The sequence below is a fragment of the Chelonia mydas genome, chromosome 2, assembly GCF_015237465.2.
Source record: "Chelonia mydas isolate rCheMyd1 chromosome 2, rCheMyd1.pri.v2, whole genome shotgun sequence".
Classification (NCBI taxonomy): domain Eukaryota; kingdom Metazoa; phylum Chordata; order Testudines; family Cheloniidae; genus Chelonia; species Chelonia mydas.
Window position 1 is genome coordinate 28,880,156 of NC_057850.1, and position 11,675 is coordinate 28,891,830.

The following is an 11,675-nucleotide window of genomic DNA, read 5'->3' on the forward strand; positions in this document are numbered from 1 at the left end:
ACTATATGCAATTTATGATTTTTTAAAGCAAACTTATTAGTTTGGGATAATTTAAGCATTATACTCAGATGAATAGAAACTTTTTCATTAATCTGTGTTGCAGGTAATTTTAACATAAGCTTTAATAAAATCAGTTCCAACTGCCCTAAGACCATGAGGGAGATTCTTGAAGGACCATCCCCATATTGTACCATCTTTGGCAAAACACTACCAGTACTCTGCAAGACTGACTTCAATTGGGACAATCAGATTTGTATATGGCATCCTAGCTATTTAAAATATTTACTGAGGGTGAGCTCCTCTGAGGGGATTGATGGCGATTTTACTCCTGAGGAACTTTAGTGAAAACCAAGGTTAGTGAAAACCAAGAACACATCCCCAAACAAAGATGGCATCCACTATAACTTGTTGAAAAATTGGATCTGGATGTGATGGGTTGGATCACAGAAAACCCCTTGGGACTGCCACCTGATGTGCCAAGACTACTTCTGCCCTTGCTTTCCCTGCCAGCTTGGGACTCCAGAACGCTGCCTGGTTGTGCCACACATGCTTGCCGGCTACAAACACAGGCCAAGGTCTGAACCACATCCCACAAACTGCAGGCTTAACTGAAAACACCTTAAATGTTCCTGTCTCCAACACCCAGATGCCCAGTTCCCAATGGGGTCCAAACCCCAAATAAATCCATTTTACCCTGTATAAAGCGTATACAGGGTAAACTCATAAATTGTTTGCCCTCTGTAACACTGATAGAGAGATATGCACAGCTGTTTGCCTGCCCTTCCCCAGGTAGTAATACATACTCTGGGTTAATTAATAAGTAAAAAAGTAATTGTATTAAATACAAAAAGGAGGATTTAAATGGTTCCAAGTAATAACAGATAGAACAAAGTGAATTACCAAGCAAAATAAAATAAAACATGCAAGCCTATGCCTAATACAGTAAGAAACGGAATACAAATAAAATCTCACCCTCAGAGATGTTCCAATAAGACTATTTTACAGACTAGCCTCCTTCTAGTCTGGGTCCAGCAATCACTCACACCCCCTGTAGTTACTGTCCTTTGTCCCAGTTTCTTTCAGGTATCCTTTGAGGTGGAGAGGCTATCTCCTGAGCCAGCTGAAAACCAAATGGAAGGGTTTTCAGGGGCTTAAGTAGACTTCTTCTTGTGGGTGGACACCCCTCCCTCCCCCTGTGTAGAATCCCAGCTACAAGATGGAGTTTTGGAGTCACATGGACAAGTCACATGTCCATGCATGACTGAGTCCCTTACCAGCCAGGCCACATTCCTGGGAAAGCTCAGATGTGGATTGGCATCTCCAAGTTCATTGTTGGCTTAAGTGTTTCTTGATTGGGCACTTACTGAGAATAGTCTTTTCTCAGGAAGCCTACCAACTGCTTCACTGAGACTACTTAAAATTAAACAGGTAAATAGCCAATATTCATAAGTTTGAATACAAAAATGATACATGCATACAAATAGGATGAATATATTCAGTAAATCATATCCTTTACAGAGATCTGTTACATGGCATATGTAGCATAAAACATATTCCAGTTATGTCATATATACATTCATAAGCATATTCCCATAAAGCATTATGGGGGTGCAACATCACACTGGGATGTTTTGTGCTTGTGACCACAGGTGCCGACTCCATAGGTGCTCCAGGGCTGGAGCACCCAATGAGAAAAATTAGCAGGTGCTTAGCACGCACCGGCAGCCAAGGTCCCACACTCCTCTGCATTCCTGCCCGCTGGTCAATTCCTCCCCATCCCTCCCAGCCCCTCCTTAGGGGGGGACAGGGCACGCTCAGGGAGGGGATGGAAAGAGATCGGGGGTGTGTGGAGTGGACGTGGGAAGAGGCAGAGCAGTGGTGGGGCCTTGGGGGAAGGGGTGGGGTGAAGGCAGGGTTGGGGGCAGGAAGAGGTGGGTGGGGTGGGGGCTTACAGGAAGGGGTGGAGTGGAGGTGGGACTTGGGGTTGAGCGGGGATTGAGCATCCCCAGGGAAAATTAGAAACCGGCGCCTGTGCTTGTGACCATTTTCAACAAGTACAAACAGTTCGGCACATGGAAGACAGTAATGACCATACTGATTTACAAGAAAGGGGAACCTAGCGATCCTAGCAACTGGAGGCCCATCTGCTTGTGTTCTGCCATCTATAAACTCTATGCTGCATGTATTGTGGCCAGGAGCACACAATGGGCATTGAGGGAAGGGGCTCTCAGCTCACAGCAGAAGGTTTTATGTCTAATAAAGGCTGCTATAAGCACATCTTCAAAATGCCCTCCATACTGTAAGAACAAAGAGGCACCAGTGTACAATGGCATTGCTCAAGCTGCCAAATACCTTCGGCATGATGCCTCACCAGCATGTCTTTTTCACCTTGGAGAGTTCAGATTGCCGAATAAGTTCCTTCAGAGGGTCCAAGAGCTGTATGATAACTGTGACACTACCATCTGTTCGGTGGAAGGTGAGACCCCAGCAGTGACTATCCACTCTGGTGTGAAGCAAGGCTGCCTCCTGAGCCCCATCATCTTTAATCTGGTGATGGAGCTGCTTATTGGGATAGTCACACAGGGTTTAGACAGATTCAACCTCTGTGATAAGAAAAAAAAACATTCTGGCATATGCCGATGGCTTGGTGCTCATCATCTGTGACCCACGATTGCTCCAACATATGCTTAATGCCACTACCAATGGCTGGATGGGACTCTGTTTAATGTGGCAAAGTGTGCATCCCTTCATGTTGACAACCAGAAATGACAGTAGGCTTTTCCAGCAGTCTTCTCAATCCAAGGAGAGCCTGTGACTCACCTCGATGATGGAGAGACATACCAGCATCTTGGTATGTGTTTAGGTTTTTGTGTGAGTCAGACCCCAGAGGATACCATTGTGAGTAGTGTGCAAGATGCGGTTTGGCTGGACTCATCACTGTTGGTACTGTAACAGAACATCAGTGCCCTTAACACCTTCCTGATCATCTTTATTTCATATGGCAGTCACCTAAGAACTATTACCCGATTGGTCAAAGAGTGGATGTATCTTCCGCAGACAGCCAGCAACAAGGTGATGCGCATTTCCCACGGGCAAGGTGATGCTGGCATCCCCCTCAGGGGTGACCTCTATAACTCACACTTTCTACCTTCTGACCTGCCTGGATTTAGTGGTAAGGAGCTTTGCAATCAGGGGTAATTAGGAAAAGAATTGCCAGGATCCCAACTAGCCATGACATTGCTCCTACTTGAGCTGCTTGTTGGAGGGAGAGTTCAGGCAAGAAGGGGGAGTCTTCGCCTCACTGTGGAACCATGCCTGGAACATCCCTTGGCACCTTAAGAGATGCATTGGCTTCCAGTGGCCTTGGTGTGAGGAGCAACAGCAACTGGGAGTCCTGGTCCCTCAAGGATTACATGGATGGGCCATTCTCATCCCACAAACAAGGACGAAACTTGAGGCTCTCCTGAAGAAAGCTGTCTGAGCAAAGTATATCAGAGACCTGAAGAGGAAACCAGATCAAGGCAAGGTCTTTGAAGTTACCTTGAAATGGGATGCCAGCAGCCACTTTCTTTATGGACTCTCGTTTCATCCACAGGGCACACCTCAACTGCATCTCAGCAGATCAGTCTGACACGGCAACTGGGACAAGCAATGCTTGACATGTGGATATGAAAATGAGACCTTGCCTCATGTCATGTGCTGCTGTAAGCACCATTCCAGAACATGGCAACTTTTCATAGAATCATAGAAGGTTAGGACTGGAAGAGACCTCAAGACGTCATCTAGTCCAACCCCCTGCTCAAAGCAGGACCAACACCAACTAAATCATCCCAGCCAGGGCTTTGTCAAGCTGGGCCTTAAAAGCCTCTCAGGACGGAGATTCCATCACTTCCAGAGGTAACCCATTCCAGTGATTCACCACCTCCCTGTGAAATAGTTTTGCCTATTATCCAACCTAGACCTCCCGCACTGCAACTTGAGACCATTGCTTCATGTTCTGTCATCTGCCACCACTGAGAACAGCCTAGTTCCACCCTCTTTGGAACTTCCCTTCAGGCTACTATCAAATCCCCCCTCACTCTTCTCTTCTGCAGATTAAATAAGCGCAGTTCCCTCAGCCTCTCCTCATAAGCCATGTGCCCCAGCCCCCTAATCATTTTCATTGCCCTTTCTGGACTCTCTCTAATTTGTCTACATCCTTTCTGTAGTGGGGGGCCCAAAACTGGATGCAATACTCCAGTTGTGGCCTCACCAGTGCTGAATAGAGGGGAAGAATCACTTACCTTGATCTACTGGCAACACTCCTACTAATGCAGCCCAATATGCCATTAGTGTTCTTGGCAACAAGGGCACACTGTTGGCTCATATACAGCTTCTCATCCACTGTAATCCCCAGGTCCTTTTCTGCAGAACTGCCGCTTAGCCAGTCAGTCCCCAGCCTGTAGCAGTGCATGGGATTCTTCCATCCTAAGTGCAGGACTCTGCACCTGTCCTTATTGAACCTCATCAGATTTCTTTTGGTCCACTCCTCCAATTTGTCTAGGTCACTCTAGACCCTATCCCTCCATTGTGTGTACCTCTCCCCCACAATTTAATGTCATCCGAGAGACACTATTTTGCCACAACACCATGCAGAATGGATTCAGTAAAACAATTCTGGCATCAGTGGGAACAGTTACAGTTAACTCATCTATTCTGGGCTCCAAACTGAACCAGATCGCTGCCTTCGCTGAGGCACAAGAACGGAAACTGAAGAAATATCCACGAGGAAAAGGGAATACTCCACTACTGTTCATAAGATGTTTGTCGAAGCACTGGGCACTTGGGACCCCAAGAACAAGACCGTGTTCTGGGAGTGTAGGTTGCCCAGATGCTATGTCAAGCTAATGTGGTGGTTGATGGTTTCCGATGCCATACATTGGTCAAGGGACATATATATTGAACACAATACTGGGTGCTGTCAATATGAAGATAATATGATCCAGACCACTAACTGGGGAGTGATTGTGTATTCTTTGAACTGATTTAACTACTAGCATTTTTTCTGTGTTATATTCTTAACCACTAACACTTGTCTATTTTTTACCATGGGCAATTATTGGCTCATACAATTTTTTTTGTTCATTTCCAATATACTATCATTTTTGATTAACATGAACATTCAAGGCCAGGCTATTTATAATTTGTATTCAACAGTTTATGTGTTCTATAATTTTTAAATATTCTCTTTAAAAAGTTTTAATCAGTTCCGATTCTTTCTCTCTCTCCACTTATATTAGTATTTTTATTTCCAAAGTACTTTTTACAATGGGCAAATATGGAACCGTATTACTTTTTCTCGTACCCATGTATGCCACCCAATTTTCTCCCTTCTCTTTGTATTCGAGTGGAGGATAGGTTTTATATTATATTCAGATGTTGCTGTACAGAGGATTGAGTGCTTTGGGAGGTGATTGCTTTAGTCTTGGAGGTACACAGGACTAAATATATTTGTAGCTTTTTCTATGACTTCCAATACATTTCTAGGTGCTACTCAAAATGCTGGCATTTTAAGCGCCTTTATGAAATCATAGAAATCATAGAATCATAGAACTGGAAGGCACCTCGAGAGGTCATCTATCCAGTTCCATGCACTTGTGTCAGGACTAAATATTTTCTATACAGTTCCTGACAGGTGTTTGTTTAACCTGTTCTTAAAAATCTCCAGTGATGGAGATTCCACAACCTCCCTAGGCAATTTATTCCAGTGTTTAACCACCCTGACAGTTAGGAAGTTTTTCCTAATGTTCAACCTAAACCTCCCTTGCTGCAATTTAAGCCCATTGCTTCTTGTCCTATCCTCAGAGGTTAAGAAAAAAAAAATCTTCCTCCTCCGTGTAACAGCCTTTTACATACTTCAAAACTGTTATCATGTCCCCTCTCAGTCTTCTCTTTTCCAGACTAAGCAAACCCATTTTTTTTAATCTTCCCTCAAAGGTGATGGTTTCTAGACATCTAATAAGTTTTGTCACTCTTCTTTGGACTCTCTCCAATTTGTCCACATCCTTCCTAAAATGTGATGCCCAGAACTGGATACCCAGTTGAGGCCTAATCAGCACAGAAAAGATTGGAAGAATTACTTTTCATGTCTTGCTTACAACACTCCTGCTAATACATCCCAGAAGGATGTTCGCTTTTTTTGCAACAGCATTACACTGTTGACTCATATTTAGCTTGTGGTCCACTATGACCCCCAGGTCCCTTTCAGCAGTACTCCTTCCTAGGCAGTCATTTCCCATTTTGTATGTGTGTGAGTGATTGTTCTTGCTAAATGAAGTACTTTGCATTGGTCCTTATTGAATTTCATCCTATTTATTTCAGACCATTTCTCCAGTTTGTCCAGATCATTTTGAATGTTAATCCTATCCTGCAAAGAACTTGCAACCCCTCCCAGCTTGGCATCATCCACAAACTTTATAAGTGTACTCTGTATGCCATCATCTAAATCATTGGTGAAGATATTGAACAGAACCAGACCCAGAACTGAACCCTGCAGGACCCCACTCATTATGCCCTTCCAGCATGGGACCTCTTCATTTTAAAGACTGCATCTGTCTCATCTTCCTGCTTTGTCTTAGCAAATGAGATTGGCTGGGACACAAGCAATTTATCCTGAGCACCTCCAGAGCAGCTTCCAATAATCTTTACTGTTGGGTTTAGGGGGAGAAAAATGTTGAGCTTCAGCTCATGCTACAAAGCCTGTCTATTCCCTCAGGCTTTCTTTGGTGTGGGTGGATTGAAAAAGGAGAGTAGGCTCCTATTTCACATCCACAACATTTAACTGTAATAGGTGCTCAGACACATTCCATAAAAAAGAAGATTGACTTCTTGGACAACAGCACATGTGAAAACTCCAAGGAGGCTGAATAATGGTCAATCATAGTCCTCTGGTTCTTCCTTTGAAGGAATGACTGGGATCTGTTGTCAAGAAGATCCAACTATATGTTAGCTTAACTAATCCACAGATTAGTGTACAGCCCATTATGATCAACCGTATCAAACAATGCTGAACGATCTAATAAAAAATCAGTGGGACACTTGACCCATGTAAGAAGAGGATTATCAAGCAAAGTTATAAATGCAGTGTGCATGCTGTGCTATGCCCGGATCTCAGCCTAGATTGTTAAAAAGAGAAAAAAAGATGACAAAATGATGTTTCCAAAACATTAAATTGGCAATTTAAATTTATTTTATCAGACATGTTACCTTGATCTGCACAGCTTACATGAGTTTAGTGGTATAGGGTGTTGCAAAAAAATGTTAATATTGTAAAAACTTAACACATTTTTTGTCTTTGGATCAGTAGATAATACTTTTTTTGCCAGCTATGGAAGAAATAATTCTGTTACAGTTCTCTGTGTAGTAACACAGTAATTATATACCAGAGGTTATTTTGATTTTATAATATGATTAAGATTGTCCCTAAGGCAAACCAATGGAGCTCTTCAGGGATACCCTTGTGAGGACAAGAACCTGGATCAACACAATTTTAAATGTGAAAATTTGAAAAATTTTGTTCTGACAGTGTTGAAATATTTCACTTTCACTTTATAGTGCTGATTAATTATGAATTTGATATTATACAACAATATTATTTTAATATTATATATTTATTACCTGTATGTAATACATTATGTTTAATGATTTAATATAAAATTGAAGATGAAATGAAATGAATCAAACTGATAAAGTCAAAATGAAATGTTTTGATCCCCTTGAATACAAATTTTCAGAATTTTCATTTTGTGGCAAACTTCAAAATTTCAGCTTTTTGTTAAAATTTAGAATTGGAGAAAAAAAGTCAAAATGTCCCATAGAACAGAAATTGCTGTTCTAGTTGTTATATTTAACTTACAAAATACATTTCTTCCAAAGTATTACATGCAGCTATTTACTAGTTAAGACTTCATGACTATTTAAAATTGAATCATATTCACTTTGCCAAACACAAAGCCTGAATAGTTTCAATACAGGTAGTAGAGAGGTATTTGAATTGGAAGAGGAATGTGTAGTATCTGAATATAAGATGGTAACTTTGGCTGGAACAAAATACTGGCCAACAGAGGAATACCTGTGCATTTAGGAATAAACACGACATGAACAACCTGGAGTTCGTGTATAACTTTCATTGTAATTAATGGGACTTGTGAGCATGAATCAAAACATAATGTAGAGTGTCAAGAAGAAAGCATGGTCCAGTAGTTAGGGCACTAGCCTGAGACTCTGGAGTCCTGGGCTAATTCTCTGCTGTTCCATGAACTTTCTGTGTGATGTTGGGCAAGTCACTTAATCTCTCTGCACTGTATTTTTAAAAGTGTTTAGGCGGCTAAAGATGCAGGCAGGCACATGGTGGTATTTTCAAAAGTATTTAGGTGCCTAACTCCCAAATGACACCTAAGTGCTTTTGAAAATCTCACTGTCAGTATATCTGTATCTCAATAGGCACCTACATACTTTTAAAAATCCAGCCCTGGGTGCTTCTGTTCCCCATCTGTAAAATGGGGATAATAGGGCACTTTCTTACTGCGGGAGTTATGTGGATTAATACATTAAAGATTTGAGGTGTTCGGATATTATAGTACAAGGTACACAGTACCTTGTATAGACAGTATACCCCTCGTGCAGATAGTATACAGAATGTGCCTCTTGATTCCAGTTGTTAGGGAAACCCAGACACTTGTCATAGGTTTACCATTCATGAGTTACATGTCATATTTATTCATGGAATAAAAAGGCATATTCATTGTCTCAATGAGTTACACATATAGTATCTGAATATGAGCATGTTTATAAGAAAGCTTTTTTTTTCCTCTTTAAAAATAAGGATTTTTATCAAACTTCAAATACAAAAGAGCTCCACGTCTTCAGCACTGATGTTTTTTTCTGTCTCCCCTCCATTAATTATTTTTATTTCATTTTTCTTTTATAATTCAGGTTATCTGGAATGAATATACCCCCTCCAATTATCAGCAACAAAAACTGGCTCAGACTCCATTTTGTAACGGACAGCAACCACCGATACCCTGGATTTAGTGCTCCCTATCAAGGTATATTTAATTAAAACCATTTTTCATTCCAGAATGTTAAAAAAAGAGGGGAAGGGGTTGTAAACATAACTGCATTTCACATTGAGAGAAATTTGCTAATCTATTATAAATTGATAGTTCAAACATGAATAAATGATAATTCCCCTGCTGTGGGAACAACATGATCTTTATTAAATTACAGTATAGACTAAAGTAGCTAGTTGCTGTGCAAATGTTTAGCATTTAAGAGGAATCTGGAATTCTGAAAGGTAGTGTGTAATTGATACTGAAACAACACTTCTATCCTAAAAGAACATCACCCACTGTTCAAAATGATATAACCGTGCATGTTTGTAAAACAGTGGAAAAGAACTGCATACTAAATGGAAATTTTATCAATTACATTTCTGTGTGCACTGTGTTTATTATTGAGGGTTTAATTAACCTTGTTAGGATTCTTATCTAATGCTTTTATGAACAAGCATAATTTTGAATAAGTAGAGTAAAAGTATCTGAGGCATTAACTTGGGCATCTCACTGTTTGGAACAAGACAATTATAAAGATGAAGTACTGATGAAAATGTAGCTTCTATAATGTTTGGTAATAGTTTCTGCTTTTTCACAACCCTTTATTGTAAATAATATATTTACAGTTTCAATTGGTCTTCAGGGAACAGTAACCCTTGTTATAGATAAATTTTCCATTTATCTGTTTAGAGAACTTTCATACAGGATAAGCAAAAGGATTTTAGCTGCAGTATCTTTTTTTTACAATTGTTATGACAATCCTACACATAATTATGCTTGGAAGAAAAGTTACCCATGTGTATAAGTGTTTGCAGGATCAAGCCCCATCTATTTGATTTTTAGATAAGCCTTATATTGCAACTAAACTAGGATAAAGCCATACATATTCCTGAAATACAGTGTGTTTGGACAGGTAGTTTATTATTGGAAGCCTTTTTTGTAACAGATACCATGCCTCAGATACTCAAGAATAGACAGACTTGAATCTGACTTGCAGTTCAGGAAACTAGTATGTGCACCCTGGTCTGCTCCAGGTTATGGATCCCTGGCGTGTTTACTCTAACTGAATTTAGGTCAAATGAGTATTCCAAAGAGGAAAGAAAAAAGTGACAATAAAAATAATTTGAGAATTATATTCTCTAGAAAATGAAAGTTTTCCGTAACAGTGTTATACAAAAAAAAGAAAAAAAATTATAGCATCCTTCATACCCAAAATCCCTCTCTACTGTAAACTAGCGATCCCATGGGACTGGTAATAGGATATGATGGAGTCTTTCACAACTAGGTCACTATACAGAGCCAGTCCTAAGGTGGTGATGAACTATCTGATAATTGTTTTGGGGGCTTATGTAGAATGAGATGAGTTGGTGCTCTCAGTTCAGTTTTCAAGTGGACATGTTGTCCATATGAAAAAAGTGCAACACAGCGGACACCGTTGTTGGCATTGTTGGTAGAGATGCCAAGGAACAAATGAACAAGGAGAATGAACTGCTGTATGACTTCTAGAGTTGTTCCCACCATGTTGTGTTTGAGGCACACGGTGAATGCGCATAAGCAATCTGAACATGCTGCATTTCTATCATTCCTCTTTATCGATTAAATGATGTGCTTCACTTTCTAATGGCGACAGTCCGGAATCCTTTACAACTTATAAAATTCACTTTAAAAGCAAAATAGAAAATGTAAACCAAAAAATTATAAAGTGAGGTTCCCTTGAAAATTCATCAGCTGTTCTCACATAGTGAGGTCTGAAATAATACAGTAGTTCCCCATACCTAAGAGAGGAAATGCTTTTAAACTTAGGGGTGGGAAGAGGGAGGACAGGCTGTCAGATAGAGGGAGAGAAAACTGGCAAGTGAAAAAAGATAAATAAAATTAACATTTAAAATAAATAAACATGCAAACATTGTCAAAAACTAACCATGATGAAGGAGAATGGAGAAATGCAGTAATGTGGATGGGAAAGGTATGGTTCAGAGTCAGTGATAGCTATCACACAAGTTTAAGCTTATAAAACAATCCTTACCATAGAAATCTCATATATTCATTAAAAATATTTTCTGTGATAGGCCAACCAGTTTCTTGAAATAGATAATGCTCCTTTTCTAACAACTTGTTTGATGGGTAACTGTATTTGTGATGGTAAGACATTTTAAAATAGATTCTGTAGCAAGTAAAAACATGCAGTTCAAAATGATTATGCTGAAGAGCAATGAAACAGAAATATGAGTTTTAGGTATGGTGGTTTTCCATTCATGTTTTCCCCTACTCAACTCTGAAAGCTAGCCATCAATCCTTTCAGCATCCTGTAAGTTGTAACATGGCTGTATTGTTCCTGTAATTGCTATAGTAACTGGATTGCTAAAACTACCCATTCTCTGCAAAACTCCAAGTTCTCAAATACATTTGAACGTTCTACTGTCTTCCCTCCCTGCCTCTCACCAGTCTAATCCTTCCCAATCTTATCCTTCCCACATACTAGCACTACAACTGACATCTTGCTCCAATCACACTTACCCGCTACTATATCTCAGTATTATGAAGTTCAAAAGTTTCACCCCTGCTGGGAAGATTTGAATTCTA

The 11,675-nt window shown here is 40.2% G+C and overlaps 1 protein-coding gene across 2 annotated transcripts in view; it reads left to right on the forward strand.

Annotated features, from left to right (window-relative positions):
* Positions 1–11,675, forward strand: part of CSMD3 (CUB and Sushi multiple domains 3) — a 1,174,472-nt gene that overhangs the window by 388,149 nt on the left and 774,648 nt on the right. For both annotated transcript variants that reach the window (XM_037892097.2, XM_043539165.1), the window contains exon 6: positions 8,974–9,086. In XM_037892097.2, coding sequence (XP_037748025.1) covers positions 8,974–9,086 — 113 coding nt within the window. The remainder of the gene's footprint in view (positions 1–8,973; positions 9,087–11,675) is intronic.